A 25,547-nucleotide genomic window follows, 5' to 3' on the forward strand; every position below is an offset into this window, starting at 1 on the left:
GTGTTTCTTTGAATAGGTGCTTGACTCTCTGAATGCCACTGTAAGTGAAGGAATTATTTTATGAATGACTATTTTTTTGTTTTTTTGTTATCACCGATATTCGCGAACTCATCTCAATGATACACAGGGAGCCGTGGTGAGCATTGCAACATATTCGCAAATATTGCATAGCATGAAACAAAACATTCTGAGGTCATAACTTGACCTACAAACCCTACTATATCACTGCCCTGGGGTCAGAGTAACCACACCCTGACACCTTATGCCACTTTTTAGGTCAGTTTTTAACTCTGGGGACTGTGTCCCATTATCTAAAATGGCAGCAGCAACTTTCTACTCAGGTTGCAGCCAGCCAATCACAGCATTCCTGTTGTCACATGCATTCGCAAATACGTCGCAATCGCTGCGAAAAGTACGTGATGGATCTGCGGCCCTAGATATACAAATGTGTTTCCCCTTTAATAGCTCCAAAACTACTCAATAGATTTACACCAAATAAGCGAAAGTGTAATCTGCGTACCGAAAGCTAGCTTTCTGCCAAATTTGGTGTAATTCCATTGAGCGGTTCGGGCTGTAGTTGTGTTCAAAGGTCCTATAGGAATTAACATGGGAAACACACGTTTTTTTACCCCTCCCCTTTTTCTGAGACCCCACTTCACGGATCACTCTGAAATTTTCTCTGCACAACAAGAATCACTGGACACTTTTTTTTGGAACGTTTCGAAAAGATTCGTCAAACAGTGCCAAAGATACATGCAATTCAAAAAACGCTTTTTCTGTAGAAACATGGTCCTAACTATAACTACCTACTGGTGACCGCCACTAGGTAACATATATATATATATATATATATATATATAAACACACACACATACATACATACAGCCTTCCCCATGCAAATTGTATTTAGCCCCAGGGAGGTGGCGGTCCCCAGGGCTCTGGGGAAGGACATAGGGCCTCCCCACATTAAAACAATGTTTTGTCCCCGGGGGTGCAGGCGGGCCGTGCAGCATTTTTGGTATAAAGATATATATATTACATTATTTAGCCCCTCCTCCCACCGTGCGTCATTTTAGCATGGGGGGAATTATGGGGCTCTGGGGTTATAACCATTTTTTAGATGGGAATGCCTACCTTGCATCTCATTGACGCAAGGTAGGTTCACGCATCAAAAAATGGTGCAAACTCCAATATTTTGACATGTCTAGCTCAAAATATAAATATGGAGTTAGTTTTGCACCTAATTTGTGTAAAAACAATGACGCAAATTTGGCGTAAATGGAGTATAAATATGCCCCTAAGTGTTTCTCTTTTTTGCTATGTACAATCAAAGAGTACAATCCGCTGTTTTACTTACTGTTATAATAAACATTTTCTGTTTGAACAAAGCACTTTTTTTTTATTTTAACTGCATCAAACTAAAAGTATAACATAAAAACCCATGACCCAACAAAGCCATGTCAGCGCTCAGAAGACATTAACAAATCACCGGCGTTTGGCCCCATGGTTTATTAAATCAGGAGAACCCACAAAAAAGGCATTACTAAACCGCAATAGGCAGTTACTCATTCTGTACCTATGTATATACATGAAATATATGATATGAAGCGAACAACAGAAGGCCAGAAATGCATGAACCGTGTATACCCTCCTGTGCCGTCATTGACTGAAGGTGTCAGGGAAAGCAGGTATAAGAAAAGTTGCATATGGTATTACAGGTCAAAGAGTTTTCGAAAATGGCTATAATTCCGCATATCTACACATTGCGCGGGTACCAAGACGTGATTTTTATGTGCCAAAATGCCTTCACATCAACCTCAAGAATGGAAAGTATCGATTCATTGTAAACCCCTGAAGCCAGAGCAGATAGGGGGTAATTTCAAAATAGCAGAACTGTATGCAGGCTAAAGGTCTATAGCTTTTATTTATATGTAATGCGTATAATTTGTAGATTGTATCTTACTACAGCTGAATAAAATCATGATCAGAAGAGAACGAGTATATAATAATGTAGATTGCCTTGATGATTTTCCGAGATGTGAAAAATGCTGGCATCCTCTTCAGAAAAAAGTATTTGAAAACCCTTGGAATAATGAATTTCAGAACACTCTCTTGAAGATACCTGGCTTCCCTACGTCAAAATTACTCAATCGTACCTTTTTACATTGTAAAACATGAATATGTATTAAACATTCTCTCCCCTACCCATATCAAATCCAGGAATTTGTTTTTGTCTTTTTATTTCTCATATGATATCCTTGACTCTAATTTGAATGATTTTAAGTGATATTTTCAAACGTTCACTGTATACAGACACGACACTAAGTGCGCTGTTATGTATAATTGAGTTTCTTTGACTATTTAAAGAAAAAATTGCAATAAATGAAATAACAGAAATGGAAGAGAACTAGGTAGAGGCAGGAAAAGGCAGCTCCATTCTCTGTGACGTCCCCGGGTTACTTTCAGTCCTTTTTTGGTTTCGACGTTCTGAGCATTGGCGATGACCTTCTTCATTGACACTCTTGCTTCTGTGCATTGACGAAGAATATCCCTCGCACGTCGTCCACACCGATCTTCAGGCTAGGCGGCATGATGTAGGCCCGGAACTGACAGATGCGGTAACCACTCCGCACCAGTGTTTCCTTCACGTCTGCCTCGGTAACTGGTACCACCTGCAGCTTGGCCTCTCCAGCCAGGTAGTAAGACTCCTCCAGTGCCCCGATCATAAGGAAGTGCCCGCCGGGCTTCAGCAGGGTGGTGACATTGGCGAGGGCCCTCTGAAAGCTTTCCAGGTCTGGACTGGAAGCCTCAAGGCAGAAGGCGGACACCAGGGCGTCTGCAGGTTCCAAGAGGGTTGAGGGCCCCAAGGGTTGGGCTTGATGGATATCGATGGGGAGGACACGCTTTACCTTTTCACGCAGTTTCTGTGCCTTCTCCTTCCAGTGCTCCCTGTGAGGAAATAAAATAATGCACTGGTGTGAAAATCTCAACCAAAGATAGGAGGAACATTGGAGGAAACTATGGGAGCTGCAAGTCAGCGTTGGAGTAAACCAGCAGAGCTGTGGTGTGGCTTTCAGTGCTGGAATACACTGAAGTAGTACAAGAAAAGATTGTGGGATGAAGATTACAGTTGTGATTCTAGGACATCAGTATGGAAAAATATGAGGTTCTTCAAGCTAAAATGGGGCAGTGTCAACACCTCCTTAAGGCAAATTAAGGCAGCAGCCTTAGGAGTCACCACTAGGTGACACCAGATTACAGTTATAGGCCCCAAATGACTTTCTTTACTGTAATGGGAGACTCCAGCCAAAATGGCATTTTGTCAAAATAACTGAAAATCCTTGTCCCCTTACTGGATAGAAATGCATTTAAGTAGTTGTGTGAGGTGGTTCACGCATTACCAGATTTTCACACTGAAGTGGATTTGTTGAGTTGTGAATTTGCATTTGCAAAGGAGATTTGACGTGAATTGGAGCTGTCCTAGAGATCACAGTTCAGGAATAAATGAAGATATTGCACAGCAGAGGGTGCTCAAGATCAAAGTGCATTGGCAGAACTGTATTTAGGCCCCAGTGCTTAGATAGCAAAGTGTGCTCAGTATAGAAATTAATTGGCAAGGCTGTTTGAAGACCCCAGTACTGAAATAAAAGTGGTGCTGCAGGGCAGAATTAAGAGACAGCATCATGATATGTGGCTATCTGTAAAGCATTTTATGCTGACCCGAATACACCTCAAAGCACTGAGTAGGGGGACCAGGAGAGATAGTAAGGATAGCCCAGGGTAGGGTCAAGGAGAGAGCAATTGAGGGAACAATGAAGCAATGCTGTACAGAAATAATTTCCAGAAATGTCTTTGTTTGTGGCTGGTCAGAGATTTTGCCATGTGGGAAGTGGCTTCAGGCATCTGTCTGAGTAGGACTTGGGAGGGTGGAAGAGAGCGGAAAATTGAATAAGTTTGTAGAAGAGGTAGGAATGTAGATGTCGGGGGACATCAGTAAGAGGAAACAGGACATGAAAGAAAGGAATCATGGTACACTGAGGGTAGGGTGACCAGACGTCCCGGATTTCCCCGGACAGTCCCGGTTTTAAGAGGACTGTCCCAGTGTCCGGACGCTTCTCTTAATTTTAAATAAATGTCCCGGTTTTTGGGACAAAGGTCTGATCATCTAGGGAAGCATAAGTTAAAGAGGCCTACAAAGTATGAAATACTTAAACTAATTTATCTGTTACTGTCAGGCAACACAGTCCTCTGTCTGCTCCCAGCAGAGAGACGGAAAGGGGAGCGTGGAGCTGTGGGTGGGGACTGGTTGGTGGTGCAATGTGGTAGGTCAAGCCATAGCTAATATTATATATGTAGTCTTGTAAATGTTTGTCTGTATATGTGTGTGTGTGTATATATGTATATAAACACACACATGTATAGGCACACATTCACAAAGCTACGCAAAAAACGGGACAGACCAGATATAAAAGTGAGTGTAAAGTCTTTCGTCCTTCTTTAATTGTCCTGGTTTTTGCTCCTCAAAATCTGGTCACCCTAACTGAGGGGTATTGTAGCAAGCTAGACTGAACACAGGACAGGAAGAAAAACTCTTGCTCTCCCTCCTGATATTGTTGGAGGAAGAGTGATTGTACAGTGAGAGAGGGCTACTAGGTTCTTCTCACTTCTCTAGCCGTCTGTGATTGTAAGTGTATAATAGGGGCTTTGGGAGCAGCTGAGCTTGCACGGTATACTCCCCGGCAGGTTTGGTGGATGGTACAGCCCATGGGTCTGATCACCAGGGACTGGATAAGGGCAATATGGGAGGAGGGGATAAGAGGGCATTTTGGGAGTCCGAGTGGGTTTCCAGCCACCATTTTGTTGGAAGATGACACAGTGGCTGGGCGTATAGGCAGGGCAATTTAGAAGTATCTGGGCAACGCAGCATGGATTGAGGATGGCAGGAATCTTAGTGGTCCTCAAATAGTGGGAGATAGTTGGAGTGTGCACAAGGAGGGTAGAGTATGGAAGAGACCAAGAGGCTTTACACCCACTACTGGAGGCAGGTAGGGAGGACTTGCTGCTGCCCAAAGTGCAGTTGGGAGAGGTGGTGGGGAGGGGTAGGCTACTGCGATGGGCATCAGCGGGAGCGGTGGCAGTGATATTTGCATGTTTGCTGCTGCACACCAAAACTTCCAAGGGTGAGGATGGGGCAGAGCGCGGATATCTGTTGCGGGACTGTGCAATAGCTGTGCCGGCTCCCTTACTGGGAGATGTGGGCAGCACAAGACCTGAGGCTGACACTGCTCTAGCGGTCGAGCTAGAGGCCTGTGCGAAGGCTTCCAGTGTGTTTGTGGTGTGGGGAGTGGGCTGCGAGGAGGCGGAGCAGGTGGAGCCACAGGGCGGGTATAGACGACTCATTGGAGATGCAGGGCAGGACCTGAGGCCTAGATCATATGAGGATGCCCAGGAGGCCTTACGACAGACCCAGCAGCTCGAGCCCAGTTCACTATTAGTTGCAGCACTTCTCCAATGGAGTGCTGGTGATGACTATGGAGCGAGGGGGAGCAATGCTGCTCTAGGAAGTGAGACCACATTGATTTACAGGAAATTAAGTAAGCTCCTGAAGTATACAGCAGGAGTAAACGGGGGGAGCTGAAGATGAGCAGCAGGAGGCAGTGGGGAGTGTGGTACCGCCCAAGAGATATCAGAGTGGGAACAAGGCAGTAGAGAGAGGTATTGTGGATAGTGGAGTTGGTTGGGAGGGGTGTGATCTACAGATGGATTTGGGTGCCAGGTAGTACTGATGGTTTGACAGGAAGTTTAGCACCCCAGCACACCGAGCCTTTCAATCTGGAATGCACTGGCAGATGTGGCCTCGGGAGAATCGAGTACAGCTCACATACCCCGAGGGGGAAGGTATGGCATGACTCCAAGAGGCCAGACAGATGAATGGGGAAGGGCTGTTTGGGCCTTCTCAGCAGCAGGTGGGGATAGGTCTGGTGGGGCCTTCCCAGAATCCGATGAATGATACAACATCGATGAATGGCAAGAAGACATGGAGGAGATGGTGAGAACAAGGGGCTGGCAGGACAGGTTGGTGGCCATGGGGGAGCATGAGCCTCTGTATTTTGACGGGGAATTAGAGGAAGGGGAGCTCGGGGTACAGGATGAGGAGGAAGGGTTGTTGGGACGCAGAAGGTCACACAAGGTTTGGCAAAGGATATTGGTGGCAACTAGGTGGAGTTTGGTGTTTTGCAGATGCCGGAAAAAAGGAAAATGGTGGAGACAAGATCAACAGCGGTTGACACACGAGACATGGCAGGGTGGCAGACTTCAGCCTGGGTCCGGGGGAGGTAATTGGGGGGGGCTCAGCCTGTGATGGTGTCAAGAGGGGTTGGGGGCAGCGGATGTGCAGGGAGAAGTATACCCGATTACATAAAGGTAAATATGTAGCAGACAGGTGTGGAACGGACAAGATGGAGGAGACAGGAAGCAAGGATACAAGGAGGTGGAGCCACGGACAGAAGGAGGTAAAAGAGGCAGGGAGACGGGGAAAGGGAAGGAAAGGACAGAGGGGAAGATGCAGAATGAAGGGTCAGAGAAGGACAAAGATAAAGAAAGAACAGAGGTCAGACATTAAAAAGAAAGCAAGGAAGGAGATAAAAAGGAGAGCAAGGAGTTGAAGATAAAAAAGCTGCCTTATATGGGGATTGCTGAACTGCTTGGGGAACATTTGATGAATGCCATAGAAGAACGGATATGAAAAGGTGAGTACACAGAGGTGTTCAAACCGTTAGGTAGGGAGATTAGGGCTAAAGACAGGTCCAAAGAGGAAGACTATGAGTTAATGAAGCGACCTCGGGTCCCGGTACCCATTGAAAATTGGATAGCGGCATTCATGATATATGCCAGTGAGTACTCTGAAAAGTATCCTGAGGGAAGTGTGGCATTGTTTAAGTACATGGAAGTCTCACATCACATTTGGGGCGTATGCCTGGGTTTGGTATGATGAGGAGTTTTTGGCCCGGATGGCAGAGCATGCAGAAGGGAAATAGGGGGAATTAAACAATGATTTGTGGCTGCATACGGTGGCACCTACCAGGCCAGTGCCCATGGTCTCAAAGGCCAGTGGATTGCCATTTTTCAATTTGCACTTTCAGGAGTCACCCACCCAGAGCGGGGTGCGAGGTACAGGCAAGGATCAAACAAGTCAAGGAGGGCATGTTAGGTGTATAACGGGAGTCTGCAATAAGGAATACTGTAAATTTAGACACAAGTGTTCTAAGGGTGCAGCACGTAACACCCTTATGTAGTGCGGACTTATGGGGTCATTATGAGTTCGGCAGATGATTTTTACCGTCCGCCGAACTTCAGGCAGGAAGGTTACTGCCACACACGCTACCTCCCCGCCAGCCCCATTATGAGTTTCCCACTAGGTCAGCAGGTAGAAATCTGAATTTCAGCCTGCTGGCCTAGCGGAAACAAGCTACAGCATTATCTTCAGCTCCTAATCGAGGCGGCAGCAATGCTGTAGCATGCTCGGTGCAGCAGCACCATCGCAATGTTCACTGTCTGCAAAGCAGACAGTGAACATTGCGATGGTGCTGGTGCTGGCCACGGGCCTGTACCCGTTCTCTGCCAGTATTTTCATGGCGGTGGTACCACCGTGAAAGCGCTGTTGGAGAAGGGTGTTGTAATCCCCAGGGCAGTGCTGCTTGCAGCGCTGCCCTTGCAGATTAGGACCGCCACCACCTCCAGACTGCCGGAATATCCAATCCTGACAGTTCCCTGGCAACCCGACCCCGAGGGTTGTAATGTGGCACTCGGACCACCGCATTGGTGGTGGTCCAACCGCCATCCCCGAGTTGCCTAATAACCCCCTTAGTACTGGTGGTACCTCAACACCTAAGGGAGGATCCTGGTCAAAGTCGTTGCCCTAGGGAGGGGGTGGGATGGAGCAAGAACTGCTGGGAAGGGCTTATACTCCAGTTAAAGTTGACTGATTGGAATACTGGTTACAGTGGTTTACAGACAGGATGTGACAAAGGAATTGTCATCTGGTTTCCAGGAGAGTTTTTCTTTAGGGTACATTGGGCTGAGGGTCAGGAGGTGGGCAGACAACCTGAAGTCCGTCAGGTAGTACCTGAAAATGTAATGAAGAAAGTGTGGAATGGGAGGATGGCAGGCTACTACGATGTGTGCCCCATGGATCGGCTAATTGTGTCACCAATAGGGGAAGTACCCAAGAAAGACAAAGGGCAGTTTCACTTGATTCAAAATCTGTCTTGGCAGTAGCGACAGTGAACATTGCGATGGCATTGCACTGACGGGCAATTACTGATTACATCCCAGATATCGCATCGGTTTCATATGCCTCTGTTGAGACAGCCTTCAAAATGGTGTGCCAAGTAGACATTGGGGCATGCATGGCTAACAGTGATACACAATCAGCCTTTCACTTGATGCTAATCCACCCATCAGATTTTGAGCTGTTGGGCATTCAATTTGATGGCCAGTCGTTTGTGGATAAATCACCCTGATGGGTTGCTTGATATCTTGTGCCCTGTTTGAGACGTTTAGCACTTACCTACAGTGGCTATTTACATTTGTGACAGGGAAAAAGATGGTGACACATTATCTGGATGACTTCTTAGCTGGTGCTGTAGTGACAGTTTTGGCGTTTATGGGTATCAAAATTGATTCAGTGACTATGGAGGCGAGGCTGCCTGAAGAAAAAAAGCAGTGTGTGGTGAAACTGATTGATGGAATGCTGGCAAAAAAGAAGGTGCAGGTGAGGGAAGTGCAAGTATTACTGGGTAATTTGAAAATTGTAGAGAGGTGAGGACAGGCGGGACATTCTGCAGGTGATTGGACTTGGCTTTGTCAGGTTTGGCATTGATGTATCACCAGGTACAACTGGTGGTAGGGGTCAATGAGGATATATGGGTATGGCATTATTCTATGATCCACTTCAATGGCATATCTTTGAATGGTCTGGGGAGAAGGGGGAATGGAATGTGCAGATATTCTTGGACGCAGGGAGAGGTGTGGGGTTTGGTCTGTACTAGCAGAGAAAAAAGTGTGCAGAGAAGTGGCCAGCTACTTAGAAGAATGATGGCAGGAGCATTGCTTCCTTAGAATTTTCCCATTGGTGGTGGCGCTGGAGTTGTGGCAGGACAAGTTTACAAACTTAAAAGTGCTCTTTAATCTGGATAATAAAGCTCTGGTAGATATTGTGAACAGGCTATGTGCCAGGGACATTAAGGTGTTGAAGTTGCAGATGAACAGAAGACAGTGATACCAGCAGAACTGTGGGCAATAGGAGAGTAAGACTGGTACATATAGTGCAGGGTTCTTTAGAGCAGTCAGCTAAGATGGCGTATGCCTTGCCATGGCAGGAGTTTAATCTGGGGAGTGGCAGCAAGACCCGGGGGATGCATGGGGTGGACAGAGGATGTGGTACAGTTCAAATTGGACATTATGGAGAAGGGTTGGTCCAAAGAAACCATAGCAGGTAAGTTGGCAGGGATTGCTTTTGAGGCCAAATTGTTGTAGGGCTACGCCCTATCATGGGGGGAATTGGGCAGTCAACTGTTGGAAGGATAGGCGAGGAAAAAGGGGTTTAGGGGCAGACTGCAGAAGCCATTAACATGGGCTATAATCCAACAATTTATTAATGGCCTTCGGGTGACATGTTCAGACGAATCAGAAGAGATTCTATTTTTGTCGCTTATTTTTGTGGCAGTTTTATGCAGCCTTTTGAGTGTCAGAGATAATGGGAGGGAAGGGTAGTTCAAGACTGACTACTAGAGACATAGAGAGGGTGGCAGATGGAGTACTAACACATTTGAGAAGGACGAAGACAGATCAGAGAGCGAAGGGGCGATGGTGCTTCTTCAAGCATTATTGCTAAGATGCTTGTGTCTGGTAGTGGGATAAAGAGACATCAAGAGGGGAGCATTGTGCCAGGTTTTCATGCACCAGGATGGGTCAAGGGTTACAGCCTTTTATTTGTTGACATTGTTGAGGAGGATGCTGGTTGAGCTAGAACTGAACTGTGCAGAATTTGGGATGCATTCCTTCCGTATAGGGGCAGCTACAGGGGCACACAGACTGGGATGGTCGGGAAAGGAGATAATGCAGCTAGGACATTGGACATCATAATGCTACGAACGATATGTTAGGGCCAAGGACGGAGCCAGTGCTATGGATTGCCATTAATTTTGTTGTTGGTTAATTTCAGATGCTGTGCCAGGCCCAGAGAGGGAGGACATGACAGTCTGGATAGTGGGTCATTCTTTTATAAAATGGACTCCGAAGCAAGCAGCTGAAAGGAGACGTCGCACTCAGCTTGGATTTGATGTGACAAGATTTCAAATGAGGTGGCTGGGAAAAGCGGAGATGTTTTGAAAGGAATTGTTGTGAACGATGGGCACAATGTTGGGGAAGGAAGGGTGTCCTGATTTGTTGGTTATCCAGGTTGGGGGAAATGACCTGGTGAGAATGAAAGGTTTGGTGCTATTTAAGGTGGTAAAGGAAGATCTGAAGGAGATAAAAGATGCCTCTGAGGGTATGGCATGGGCCAGAAAGGGTAGCAGCAATTGACAAGGCAAGGAGGAAAATTAACAGGGAGATGAGAACATTTTGTAGGGAAATGGCAAATAGTTGAATATGCCATAAGGACAGAATATATGGGGCGGCGCAGTTCTTTCCAGCAAGTGGTGTATATTTGTCACCTATGGGGATGGATCTTTATCTATTGCAGTTGAGAGAAGCTCTTGAAAAGGAATTAGAGTTGCAGTCAGTGAGACAGTAGCTCCTAGTTCAGGGTTTGGGGCGGGGTCAGAAAAACTACTTCATGGGTTTTTCTGAGTGGCAAAGTTATAGGATGTTTTCATGGTTAAATACCAGTGCTTAATTTGAGCCAGTGGTTTCGGGTGTGGGGCACCGGCACTCATTTTTTAGAGCTGGCACTTAGCTATGTTTCAAGCATTTACAGCGAGCAAAAGACACTAATGTGAAAGACAGAGGACGAGAAAAACGAAAAAGCATCACAAAGGGAGAAAAGCTGCAAGAGTGAGCAGAAGGGGCAGAAAGTGGCTGCAAATGCTCGCACATTCAAATGCAGCAGGCTCTTGTTTCATAGGAGAGCTTTGTGATCCGGCACGTTTTTATTTACAAATGAAGCACTGTTAAATACGGTTTGATCTAAGTTGGGACAGGCAACGCAGTTAGAAGATGGGGGCAGAGGTAAGTTGATATTTGTGGAGGACAGGAAGTTGTGGGTAGAAGGTTATAAAATACCGGAAGTTTTGAGTTTAACAAATGGGTACAGTGAAACCACAAGAGTTGGGGAGTTATTGGTGGTACCTAGGGATGGGGAGAGGGGTTGAAGTAGAGGAATATGTTTTTTGGTGAGGCATTACAGTTTTGTAAGTCAAGGGTCAAGGTTCCCAGGGAGATGTATATAATGTAATGTGCACCTGCTTCATTAAAGCAGCCTTTTTCACACTGTGCTTGTTATCAGTGCTCTGTACTGTGCCCTCTTGTCCAAATAAATCAGGAGCATTGAGGACGAACTCTCCACAGAGTGCTTAGGGTCACTGTGTGGAAATCACATGGTCTCTTCCTATAGTAGGATTCCAGGGTCCAACTCTTAGTTCACAGCCAGACCTGGTTGTTGGCTAGCTCTTCTAAGGTGGGAGGGATACTGTTCTGTAGAACCGAGGTACACTGTCAAAGCTGTGCGTGGTCCCCAGTACTGGATATGTAGCGAGCCCACAGGGTGGGGTTGCAGTGCATTGACAGATGTATGTAGAAGCCCTATTGATTCAATGAAAGGATTTGCTGCTTGCAGAGTTGTGGTGTATTCGCAGATGCTTTTGTGTGTTTCAATACTGGACTATCAGGAGATTCTGCAGGACAGTGTTGTGGTGAATTGGCAGATCTGCGTGGCCCGTAATGCTGCAGTAACGGGGGGTTCTACAGAGCAGGGATGAGCTGCATTGGTAGATATGTGTGCGAGGCTCTCAATGGTACATCATACATGTTGTCTGCAGGGGAAGACAGAGATTGACTATTTGCATGTTACAATGACTTTACACAAGGAAACAGCTCTTCCAATTGTCAGGAGGCCTCTTTGATGTGATTTTACTCCAGTGCATGGATTCAATTTTACCCCTAAGATCCTGGTATTGCATAAATACTCAAGAAAAAAATGAAGGGGTGTAACCCATACTGAACAGTGATACTAAATAGCAAGCGGGTGGGATGGGAGTGGCAGCAGGAGACTCAGAGAGAAGGGTAGAACGAGGGATTCACAGAGAAACAAATTGAGCGAGAGTGAGTGGCGGACGGCAGGGGCAGAGCAAAACAAAGGTACAAAGGTAGAGCATGAGGGGAAAAAGGAGGAGTCATAAAATGAGGGAGATAGAAAGACAGCCCATGATCTGGGGCATAGTCACTGGGACAACGTTGTGTTTTTCTTGAGATACACTGCGCATTGGCAGTTTCTGCTTTGAGTCTGTCATACACGTGTAGTGAGGTTCTGGAGACCACAGTTCTGGTGGACGCAGCACATAGTCAGGCCTCCTGCCAGGCCCCTGCTTTACATGTTCTGCTCTATCCAGAGACAAGTTAGTACTTGGGATGAAATCGGGGCTGGGGCAGGGCACATGGATCTTGTTCAGTCCAATATATAAAATACTGATCATTGTGGGAGGAGGTGACAATCCCCCCGCCCCCTAACCACTACAGCGGATCCTGTCAGTCAGTGCACACCTGAGCCCGGCTGGAGTCTCTGTGTCAGGAAAACGAGGTGGACCAGGCCCCATATGTAAATGATGTCCCTGTGCTTTCATCTCATAATTATCCTGCCGAAAAAACTGGGCACCTCTGTTCTGTTAAGGGAGAGTATGAGCGGGGGTGGCCTCCATGTGAGCAGAGGAGCATCACCCCGCCCAAAAAAAATTGTTAATAGTCGTGCTAACGGAAAAATAAAATGGTAACGGAAAAAATAAAATGGTAATAAACTTTGGCCCATATTTATACTTTTTGATGCACAACTGCGCCAACGCAGTTGTGCGTCAAAAATTTTACCGCCGGTTATCGCCATTCCAACGCGCCATGCGGGCGCCTTATTTATGGAATTACGTTAGCCGGCACTGCTGTGCGCGTCAAAAAAAATGACTCACACCAGGCAGCGCCGGCGTATGGGAAAATGGGGGTTGTGCGTCAAAAAATGGGGCAAGTCAGGTCTGAGACAAAATTCAGGCCTCAAACCGGATTTGCGCAATTTTTTTTGAAGCCCAACCTCCATTGACATGACTCCTGTCTTAGCAAAGACAGGAGTCATGCCCCCGTGCCCAATGGCCATGCCCAGGGGACTTATGTCCCTTGGGCATGGTCATTGGGCATAGTGGCATGTAGGGGGGCCCAAATCTGGCCCCCCCTATGACACTTAAAAAAAACGAAAAAAAATACTTACCCCAACTTACCTCAACTTCCCTGGGATGGGTCCCTCCATCCTTGGGTGTCCTCCTGGGGTGGGCAAGGGTGGCAGGGGGGGTCCCTGGGGGCAGGGGAGGGCACCTCTGGGCTCCTTCCGAGCCCACAGGTCCCTTAACGCCTGCCCTGACCCAGGCATTAAAAAACGGCGCCCATCAGGCTGTGCGCCGTTTTTTAAGGCCCACCCCCTCCTGTGCGTCAAAATGACATCAGAGTATAAATATGGGGCACAGGCCTTAAAGTCATTTTTTGGAAGGGAACGCCTACCTTGCATATAATTAACGCAAGGCTGGTTCCCCCTTCCAAAAAATGACGCACATGGTGGAATTTTGACGCCCGCGGGGTCGGACGTCAAAGTATAAATATGGGGCAGGGTTTGCGCCGATTGTGCGTCAACATTTTTGGCGCACATTCGGCGCAAACAGAGTATAAATATGCCCCTTTGTTTATTACATTTTTATTTTTCAGCGCCCCGTCCTGAACAGAGTGTCAGGACGGGGCGTGGCAATTGCTGCCGAGTGGCAGCCTGGAGGTTCAGGAGCAACTCAAGCTTCCAATGCAGAGAGTGGCTCACCCACGGACTTTCTACAACACATACAGCAGCACAGCAGTTATATGTGCTAGATACCGCGGCGAATTGCGCAGTAGCGTAGGATGGATGCCATGGGCCCTGGTGCAAGCAAGGAAAATAGCCCCTTGGACTTCTGTTGATGTAGTTAAATGCAGTATTGATAGGTTATAGTTGGCCCCTAATGGCTCTGGGTCTCGGTGCCACTGCACCTGCTGCACCAATGGAAGCTACGCCACTGGGATTGCATCCGCCAAGAAAAATAGAGACAACATGGAGAACCATTATTATAGAAGGGTATAAATTGTACTGTGATTGTAAGTGAACAGTGTTCACAGTGTGAACAGCTCTGCGGCATAATAGGATCTTTGTATATGTATCTCCTCGGTGTCATCACGTGTTTATGACAGATTAGTATTTGTTTTGTAACAATGCATGCCCTTAACAAGTATCAGGTATATGGTGCTACTTCAAATAGGGAATTACCTCATGTTTGGTCCAATGGCCTCCATATGTCACCTGATCTGGTAACATCCCATCTTCCTAGGCACTCATTATTTCAAGCCTGCTTCCCTCATGGTAAGCAGACCAGAAATATTGCTGTTACTTCATCAGCCTGGACTCCACTTCAGGCACCCAGGCAGTAGGGATTGTTTGTCAGTCCAGAGCAAAACTATTTATCTCTTACGAGTGCCATCTTAAGGATTTTGGTGCCGGGAAAGGCATTGTCTTGGGCCGCCCTGTTCGAAAAAATGTGTGACTCATTTTCAGCGAATTCAGGTCACACAGTAGACTTTCAGGAATGGGGGCATGTAAAACAGCCGAAAGCTCAGGGTTTCTAGTGTCAGCCAGCCAAAGAGAACCAAAAGATCTATTAATCAAGCCTTGATGGAGCCATTTACTGTTGTGCTCCGTCTTGCAACAGCCATGTTTTAGATGGAATCCTGTGTCTAACTCCATTAATAGAAGGGTTAATGGTGACCTGATGACTACTTAGTGGACTACTGCATGATGTTTAAATAAGGTATCTAGTAAAGCACTTGAAATTGTAGCTTTAATGGCCAGATATGTATTCAGCAATGAATCCTCCCCAACACGTGGCATGATCACTGCAACAGCGAAAATCAAATCTCTGCCTCAAAGATTTCCATCACTGAAATCTGATCACTTTCTTTCTCCATTACTTTTTGCACCAGCCTTGTGTCTCCTCGCCTCTTCCTATATGTGCACTTCTGTGGCTAGACAGGCACCCCGGGTCTGCTGGGTAAAAGGAATGAAGGGGGTCAGGCGACAGGCGGCTAGAGAGGTAAGACAATGGTATACTTAGAGAGCTAAATGAGAGAGAAGGGAGGCAGGGGTAGAAAGAGACAGGAGGTACAAATATAGGTGAGGTTGGAAAAACATAGTGTAAAGAGACAAAAGTGAGGTAACCAGGAATAAAGATACACAGAGGTAGGCAAAGACATTTAAAGAGGTTTGCAACGTTTTGGAGTAGGGTAGAGAGGTAGAGAGCGCAAGGCGCATGGAGAATGAAATGGAGAGTGCAGAAGATGGGTTGGGCATACAAAGGAGTGAATAAGAGGGAGGTTGAGGCAGAAAGAGGTAGAGGTAGCCAGGTACTGATGCTGAGGCAGAGAGGTGAGGTGGTGAGGTAAAAAGATGTATAAATGGAGACACATGAGGCAGAAAGAGTGGGGGAGGTATCTACAGCTACTGCAGAGGCGGCGAAGGTGAAGATAGAGAGAAGTGGGTTGGCAAAGTGAGGTAGCATTAAAGGCGTAAGGCAGTGACGGAATTGGGGTTGATGTAAAATAGGTAAAATAGAGAAATAGAAGGTAAGGAAGTGTTCTAGTGAATGACTTTTGAGGTAAATTGAGAGATTAGGCACAGAAATACAGATGGGGGTGCAGAGGGATGAGGTTTTGAAAGATGTGAACCACAGAGACATGGGGCAGAGGGGTGAGGCAGAGGAGTGGGAGATTTATAGAGGGATGAGTAATGGAGAGATGGAGAGGTGAGACAAAGAGGGAGGAGAGGAGGGTGCAGTCGATGGACAAGAGATACAGGGAAGTAAGGTGCAAACCGAGTTGTGAGGTGGAGAGGGGGTAGGTTGGAGACAGCTGAGGTAGACAGAGAGATTAGGGAGGTAGAGACATGGATTTAAGCACAGACAGGGGTAGACAGAGGTGAGGTCATGAGAGACAGAGCAGTGAGGCAGAGATGGTGCATTGAAGGACAAGCAGTGAGAGGGGGTCTGCATCATTTTACTAGAGGCGTCCTTGGAGGTGAGAGCCTTCGGCATTTGCCCACTCTGCCCACGCCTTTCCAAGCTGCAATCATATCTTTATGTCTAGGTGGTTCAATAACCTGCTGGTACGTGATTGAATACAGGCACTACACACTCACCCAATTACTGAGGTTTCATCTCGGTACATCTTTGATATAACAGCTGTGCCTTATGTACGTTTTCTAACACATTATTTGGAACCAGCTGTTGCCTCTAGTAGCGTTACTGATTTTGGTGAAATTATGAGTGATTATACTAATTCTGTGAAACTAAGTTCCGTTCAGAATGGCTCATGCATTCATGTTTACTAGCGGACACGTTAGTAAATTTGTGTTTATCGTGGCCATTTGTGATAACTTCCTGTGATGTCATGATTATGCTAATTAGTAGCAGACTGCTGAATTGGGGTGTGTGCGTTGCCTGTCTGGGCTGCTCATCCTCCCGTTTGCATTCTTCCCTCCACCACACCGCTTCCAGCCACCCATCCTCCCCCTGCAGTCTCTGCAGCCTCCGGCCAGCAGAAGACCTAGGAGGTGGCCTGATCACTGACAAAACAAGAAAGAACGAAACTGATTTAAAGGACCACCGGTGGATGCATGGGTGAATAAACGCATTGAGTGCTGCACCCCCACCCACTACCATGCACAGTTGCACTTACTGACCCTTTGCCCTCCAGGCTGCAGGCATGCTTGAAGTAGGGACTCCAGTCGAAGCCCCCTGGGTCCTCGTGGAGCCACCTTCGGAGCACCTGCCGGTTCACCTCCAGGTAGTCGGTCAGAATGATCTCCTCGAAGTGGTCGCAGGCGCTCAGAAGCTGATAGATGGTGGGCCCGGAGCCGATGTCGATCAGTGTGCGCCCCCGGATCTCACCTGTGGGGAGACATTTGAGGAGGAGTCATTCATCTCACCTGTGGGCGTGTGAGCTATAGTTACCGATCTCCTAAAACCTGTAAACTCGCCATTACTGTGTGGGACCCGAGGGACCCCCTCTCTCAGACAGCCCCTCTCTCCCTCGGAGTCACAGAGGCTTGAAGCCTTGGCCAAGGTAGACCCTGGTCCTCTGCATACAGCTGTTAAGTGTAATATGACTATATGTCCTAGCATGACGCATCACTACAAGGCAAGCTGTTCTGCATCCTCTTCCCACTATGTGAACGGCACCCTGCTGATATGTGACACCCCCTGGACACTGAGCAATTGACAGCCCGATGAAGGGCGCCGCCTGGCCAGTGAGTGGCCAGGAGGCACATTTCAATGCTGAAGTGTGACCCCCACCCATCAAGCAATCTGCAGCCTGATGAACTGTGAGCGTCTGACCATAGAGAAATCGGAAACTGCTAAATGTTTCCCCCTTGTGATCACCACCATGGTGAACTGTACCCTTTGGCTATTACTGATTACATCACGCTGGCTGGTGCTCCCTGGCCACCGAATAATTGCGATCCAGGACACTGTGCGACTCTCCTACTGCAAGAGCCCCCGCTCCATGATGTGTGCTCCTCATCCCTGAGCAACTCAGCCTAGCGAATCCCAACCACCAGGCTCCCTCCCACCACCCTACCGATGGTCTTCCTCTTCCTCTCCCTGCCCCGGTCATCAGCTCCTTGACCACCCCAGATCACTCACTGCTCACTGTTACCTCCCCTACATCTAAATTAGCCATGCCACCAGCCTTCTTCCACAAACGCCTGAGTGAAACCCACCACCAGCCCCATCACTCCGCTAAGAGTGACTCCTCAAAAGACAATTAACATCTGTTATGTCTGATCTGCCATGCACACCCTCACCAGCTGCCTGTGGGACACAAAGTCTGATTGCGATAAGACTATATCACAATTGCTAAGGCTTTCACTCCCATTCCTCACTTTAGTGCCACCACCAAAACCTGGATTGAGCCTAAACTTACCACTAGACCTGTTTCGTTCCACAATGACCATGCACCCTTAACACAAAAGCATCTGAATCACCTTACATAATAATGGTGTCAGCCTCCTCCTCAATGATGGAGCTATTATTGGCATAGGTGATGGTATTGTTATTGGTGGTGATGATGTTGATACTAGTGTAATATTGGTGGTAGTGCTATTGGCATTCGTGGTGTGCGATATTGGTCGTAGTCAGACGGGTAGAATTGGTCTTGTGGGATTGGTGGTGCTGTTGATAGTTGTGGTAGTAGCATTTAATTGTTGGTGGTGATCTTGGTGGAGTTGGTATTAGAAGTGGTCTTGGTTGTGGTGATATTGGTAGTGATATTGGTGGTGAGATTTGACATTATACTGGTAGTGGTATGGGTTTTATAGTGGGGTATTGGTGATGTCAGTAGTGATGGTAGTGTAGTATTGGTGTTATTGTGGTGGTGTTGCTATGGATGGTATTGTCGGAATTTGAGGTGGAAGAATTGTTGATAGTGGTATTGGTGGTGGTATTAGTGGTGGTGATGATTATGCTATTAGTGTTACTGGTTGTGGTGTGTTTTGGTGGTTGAATAGTAGTGATGGTATTAGTGACTGTTGTGTTGGCGGTGTTGTGGTGTTAGGGCTGGTGTGATATTGGTACTATTGGTGGTGATGTGGTATTGGTGAGAGTCTGGTATTGGGGGTGCTTTTGGCACCATTGACATTGGTGGTATTGCTAGTTCAGGTATTGGTTGTTTGAGTGTTTTTGAACTGGTAGTATTGGTAGTGGTATTATTGCAGGTAGTAGAAGTGCAAGAGATAAAAAATGAAGGTGATAGATAGTGCAAAGCTTGAGAGTAGCTTTTATATTTGAAATAGTTTCTCGTGCATTGAAACCACTCTTGAAGTAATGGAGTGATACACCAAAGAGCCCGTATCATAGGGTGAGAGAGAAATACTCCCCTGGTCACAGCAAAACAGAAATACTCCTCTGGGCTGAGCGAAAGCCCACTCTGCATATTGTAAAGAACTTGTAATAAAAGTTTTGGCAGAAAACTAAAGCCACACTGGCGACCACTGTGGGGCAGCACATGCAACATGTGTTGCACCTGTTTGAGGGATGTTGCATCACAGAGGCATTGCAGGTGCGTCAAGAAAAGCAACTCTGGACTGAGTTGAGGAAGACAGGTGCCAGCCAGCACGTTTGTTGTTCCTTTCTGGTGTCTCTTCAGACACTTTCAGCTGTTTCAGCAATAAATTGATCACATGACAAGTGGAGGTTTTTGATGGTTCCCACACTGCATGTAGATACTGATTCTTCTAGCTCTGTAAGGTATTTTCAGTGCCCCCCTTCGTTCTAGAGAAGTGTTACGTTTTGCCCATTAGCAGCAGGATGCAAGGATCTGCACTGGGGGGTCATTTCTGCGACATCCTCCCACGAGTTAGCTTTTTCACAAGGCTGCTACATGGTTTGATGACACGCTGTAATACCATCAGCCAGTCCTAGCCTTCCAGCCCATAGCATGTTGCATTCCAGGGCTTGTACATTTGTGTGGTGAAATGCAAAATTATGTTGGCGAAAAAAAAACAGAATAGGCTGAACATGCCCCATAACATGAAGCCTCTTAGCAGCTATGCTGAAAATGTTACAAAGTGGGTTAAGCCATTTCAAAACACACACGCACACCCTCGTGCACACAAACGAACACGTGCACACACACAAACACACACACAGACACACACACTGATATTCCTCTGCGACGAACATTTTCTTCTTACCATCCCATTCTCACACACGCACTCACACCTCCCTCCCTCACACGTTCATGGCACATTGGTTTCCGTTCTTGGCCTCTTGCTCTCTCCTCTCCCGTACGCCCATCCTCTTCCCGCATTCACATCTCTTTCTGACCTCCTGTTTCTCATACACACATTAGCTTTTCCACTTAAATTGATGCAGACATACCAAGCATGGCTGTGTTCTGTTTTGTTCCCTTTAACCGATACAAAGCTTCAAGTGTCATTTTTCCAAATTACACTCACAAAAAGGTGTTCCCTATGTAGCAATACAATCCTGTTCAAATGTTGAGGGCTGCTCCTGTGAAACAAGCTCACTCTTCCCTAAAAAAAAATGGCTTAACAACCCCCGCCACTTCCTCCCATACACTTTGATGGTGACATTTTCCTTTGTGTCTCCTTCCTGTTTCATCCGCGTATTATGAACTCCTTCTTGTAATCCCTTTTAGTAAGTAGGTGCTCCTACCCTACTATGCCTGCCCCTAAGGACCATCCCACAGAGACATAGCCAGTGCTTAATTTGAGCCGGTGGTTTCCGGTGCTGGGCACCAGCACTTATTTTTAGGGGCCTGCACTTATGTTTTCTGCCTCAAGCATTTTACTGGGAGCAAAATAGGCATATGGGAGAGACGGAGGAAGAGAAAAAACGAAAAAGTTTCAGATAGGGAGAAAGCAGAAAGATGCAGGAGTGAGCTGAAGTGGCTGTAAATGGATTAAAGAGGCCCGAGATGGTTTTAGGATTACGTTGCCTCAGTGTTCTGCGCTCGCACATTTAATTGCAGCAGCCCCGTGCTTACGAGGAGGGCTTCGGGCACCGGCACGTTTTTATTTACAATTTAAACACTGGACATATCACTCCCTCCTTACCTCCTTCATAAGGGCCCCAGATGACCTGGGCTCACCAAAGGTCAGTATAAAAAAAGTGGCTAAGGAAATGAATGATCTTGTGAACTTGTAAATCCCCCCAAGGGATTTCTCGGCTTTCACAGTGCCACCTCCCTCCAGCAGGCTTTATCAGCTTGTAGAACCCTGCCTCTGGTTTCACATTCACAGACCCTGCAAGATGCACGCGCCCTCATCACAACGCGCATCTGCTAGGCATTCAAGCGCTTGGAAGTGGGTAGGGGTGTGCCCTCCGGCGCGTGCCAGCACCCCACCTCGGCTTGCTGGCGCGGGGCGCAACGTTGTTTGGGTCAAAGTCTGCCAGAGCTCTTAAGAGGGGTAAATTAAAAGAACGTGGAGCGGTGTAGGAATGTTACCGCCATAGGAGAAGTGACATTTCAAACACCTGTCCTCAGTGACATTTCAAACACCTGTCCTCTTACCAAAGGGATGCATGGATGTTTTTAGGTACAATATGGCATCTTTGAAAATAATTACGTTAGGATAGTACCAGCCCAGTGTAGTGGTTCTGCTCCTGTTGGCAGTTTAACCTGCTTCTAAGCGCCCCTAGTTCACGATGGGAAGTGAAGTGAAACTCAACCTCTGGCTTCTAGCCGCTACGCCTCCTCTGTGGCGCGACCGGACTGCACCAACTTGAGAGACCTCAGTCTTGTAGGCTTGCTTTCTACAGTCGACATTGCAGCAATAAATTCATAGCACAGGTATTACATAAAATAATGAAAACATCTTGTCTTTGTGTACAAACTGCGCAACAAAGTAATGTTAGTTTTGAAATTAATATTAATGCCCAATAATTAGCTATCAGTCCCCCACACACCATGCCCTTATCCTTGGCAAAGCTCTCTAGGTGAATCCTTTCCCCGCCTGCTATTGACTTGTTTATGTAGACCATGCCCATCAAAACGTCAAACCTCTGAAGAATTAATGTTGGACCGGCCCAGCCTCTCTGTATTTGGATAGGTGACTTGCAGATTGCACACTAATCCGTGAACAAAGGTTTGCAGCTATCATTGGCACAGCAGATGTAACAGAACGGGAGGTTTAGCCTCATAAGGGGGCCTCAAATTACCCGTCAGGTCTACTTTGTTACTACCCAACCAGGGTCAGGGTGGCACATTTTGCTTTCTTGCATTATGGCACCCTTGCTACACCACTGACTGCAAGTGGTGCATTTGATCACTGAACTGTTTTTCCTCATGCTCTGATAAGATGCATTTGGTAAAATGGCACATTCAGGTACCTGTGAGCAAACCTCACCTGTGGCAAAGGCCTCCGCCAGGCAGCGCATCTTCCAGGGCACCGCGCAGTCTTCTGAGCTGAAGTCAGCCCGCGGTGGCATGTAGTTGTTCTGCAGGTAGGCGCGGGGGTTGAACTTTTGATAGTTTTCCCCAAGTGCACCGATGCTTGTCATGGTGATGACCGGAAGGGGTGGGAAGTGTCAGAAAACTGCGGGAGAGGGGGACACGATAGAGCAGAGGAAGGCTGAAGCACGGGAGGGCGGTGGAATGATGGTGGAATGATGGTTTGTGGGACAGTAGGAAACCTCGTAGGTGAGAAAAATGTCAGGAAATTTCAAGGAACACAAAAGGGCGGGAAAAGATGGAAGGCTGAAGAATTGGGGGAAACGGTGAAGGGCTGTGGAGCGAGGAGCAACTGGGGGGCGAGGGGAACGCAGAACAGGGTTTGTTTAGCGACCTGCGGGGGGCCGAATAGCAGTGGAAATGTTGGAGACGTCTTGCAAGGTGGGAGGTGCTGGGCGGCAGCGGAATGGCGGGAAACGTTCGGCGTCGAGTAGTTGGAGGGCCCGGGGACCGCGCTGGACTGCGGAGGAGAGGCGGACGGCGAGATTTTAAGGGATTGGGAGACGCTGGCGGCAGCACAGGCCCTCCCACTCATCACCCAAATCGAGTTAGTGCCCGGGCTCCATCCCTCAGAGTGACACTGAGGACCTGCCGGGTCCTGGGAGATGGATATCAGTCTGCAAGCCACCGCGGGCCAGGAGAGCGGGGAATATACTAAATAAACGCGCTCTGCCTAATTGGCATTTACGGTTTTTTAATGCGGAGGCCTAACGCGTCAGATTGCGCTGCTGTCGAAGCACTCTGCGCACTGTGGCCCCCGGGCGGGGCCCTCGCAATCTTTTTACCTCATCCCGAAGGACAAAGTATGGTGGTAACTGGAGAGCAGATACATCTTATCTGACGTGCCCCCTCACATCTGCTGTCATTTCGTGACTACTTCCGTTATTATCCATTTCACTTGAAGTTGTTTATGAGCAAAGCAGTTACCCAATATTAACAGATGTTCACACGAGCTGCACATTTCTTCTCTTACCAGATGTGTACACACATGCTCATATTTACAATGAAAAGCAAAGGCAGCTCGAAATCTGCTAATTTGACAGAATGCAGAGGTTTCATTGTATTAAAATATACTGGTTTGATGCAGTTTTTACAGTTTTACTGATAAGGTAAAAGCAAACCCAATGATGGGAGAACTATTTACCGTTGCTGCAAGCAAAATACTATGCGCCTGATTCACAAAATGCGTTTTGTGGTACGTAAAGTACGACAGTGGTGCTGCTTACATACTACAAACAGTTCATAAACCTGCGACCAGATGCCCCTGTTTCCACCAGTCTTATCTTGTCTGTGTAGAGCCCTCTGCACACGTAGTATTAAATGTGGAAGGGACTGAGGGGGTGGGGGGCTCAATGAGACATAATTACAAATAAATGGGAAGGACTTAGAGAAGTTTAAGGAGAGGGGTGAGGAGGGTTTGCTAATACAAAACACACATCGGCAAAAGAGTAAGACCATTGCAATTAAAAAATGCACTTCTAAAGTTGCTAGAGGCCCCTCTCATTCTCAAGGCTGTCTGCCTTAATGTCTCCTATTGTGATCCTGCAAATGGCTCACACTTCATGTTACAGACAAGAAACTCTCCTTCATTAAAACCCTGTCTCTGCTACCTGGTAATAACTAACAATAACTAACCCCAGTCAGCCTATCTGTGTACCTCACCAACCATTTGCCTGGAACCACAATGACACCTAACTGGTATTAATTTTAATCTACCACAAGGAAACTGGAGTAAAAGCATGGATTTTTTTTTCTTTTTTGAGAACACTTGACAAATCCCAATAGCCAAAAACTCCACTGGATTAACCACTAACCTTGGGTTCCAGAGTAGCGTGCTACCCACCATAAAGTGCATGTCATAATAGATTCAAATGTACCGCAGCCCAGCCTTGGAGCAAGTTAAACACCACAGACGGCAACTCACAGGTACTGCAACACACTCCTGTAGAAAACAATAGAGGCATGGCGTTAAAATAAAACCCCACAGGAACAAATGTCAAATTAATTAAATTAGTGCAACATTTATATTACATTATCTTTTTTTAATTTAATGATAAACACAATAAAAAACGAATAGAAACTTTATTTTTTTAAATGACCTTTTTAACAGGTTTACTAAATATTCAATACAAATAGAATGTTAGAGTTGGTGAGTATTTGTTTAAAAAACATTATCTAAAATGTAATATCTGTAAAATAAATGAACATATTTAAAATCTTTTAATACGTAATATACATTTAATGTATTAAATGTGATGAGTTGAAGTGAAATACAATTTTATTTAACCTCTTCCAGGTTAATAATAAATATTTAAAATTTATTTGCATTTATATAACCCATTAAAATATGTAAAACCTTTATCAACAATACAATGTGTTACATTTCCCTTTATTTTCCACAGGGAGCATTCTGACAAGATTGGCGCAGCTCTCCACCAACAGGTGAAAAGTTAATATTAGTAACCTTATGCTCATAAATTCTGTAAAAAAACATACAAAAAATAATAGTTAAAAATACATTATTTTGTAATAATCAAGAATACGTACACAATTACCTACTCTAATCATCTACAAACACAACATTCCGCTACTAAATTGAGTGATTTATTTTTTACCGAATCACAATTTGGAATTGCACATATATACCGACTTGGTGTTAGAAAGGGGCATGTCAAGGGCGTTCCATCCTAATACTGAATCGCAGCGGTATGTAGGAATGTATTGTGACCGAAATGAAGTCGCAAAAGATTCACATTTTACCACCTACTTCAAGTAGGAGGTAACCCATTTGCAAACAGGAAGGGGTCCCCAAAGGGACCTGTTACGCATTACTGGCCACCAGAAGACTCTAACTTAGTCCAAACCCGCAGGTCCTGTCTAGCTATATATCTTAACCATTACTTGACAGCTGAGAATCTATGATAGCAATCAAGCCGAGGATGACTGTATTATTATCAAACGATTGTTTATGACACTTTTTGTCCATATAGATATTTTGAAACAATAAAACCACTACCAAAACAACCTCCAAAGTTCAATATAAAACAACTTCACAATCATGTTACTTAAAAAGAGGGTTAAAATGCAATTTGATAAATCATATAATTATAGATAGGAGGCGAAAAACTGACCCTCAGCTATCGCATCTCTCTAAGGGTTAAAAAATAAAGATAATTGAAATAAGAGTTAACTGACCATAGACCAGCCTCAGTGTTCACTGGTCTGAGATACTCTTTCCTCTCAGCAAG

The 25,547-nt window shown here is 46.3% G+C and overlaps 1 protein-coding gene across 2 annotated transcripts; it reads right to left on the reverse strand.

Annotated features, from left to right (window-relative positions):
- Window positions 1-1,381: 1,381 nt before the first annotated feature.
- On the reverse strand, window positions 1,382-22,818 carry PNMT (phenylethanolamine N-methyltransferase). Of its 2 annotated transcripts, none has more exons than XM_069237441.1 (3): window positions 22,196-22,818; window positions 17,006-17,213; window positions 1,382-2,949 (listed from the first exon to the last, which is right to left on the reverse strand). In XM_069237441.1, the coding sequence occupies exons 1-3, from the start codon at window positions 22,347-22,349 to the stop codon at window positions 2,511-2,513; spliced, it is 801 nt and encodes a 266-aa protein (XP_069093542.1). In that variant the 5' UTR covers window positions 22,350-22,818; the 3' UTR covers window positions 1,382-2,510. The 2 variants fall into 2 exon arrangements, with proteins under 2 accessions (XP_069093542.1, XP_069093540.1); XM_069237439.1 differs by having other exon boundaries at window positions 1,419-2,949; window positions 17,006-17,208; window positions 22,191-22,818.
- Between the last annotated feature and the right edge of the window lie 2,729 nt (window positions 22,819-25,547).

Source organism: Pleurodeles waltl, chromosome 6 (assembly GCF_031143425.1).
Source record: "Pleurodeles waltl isolate 20211129_DDA chromosome 6, aPleWal1.hap1.20221129, whole genome shotgun sequence".
NCBI classification, from domain to species: Eukaryota; Metazoa; Chordata; class Amphibia; order Caudata; family Salamandridae; genus Pleurodeles; species Pleurodeles waltl.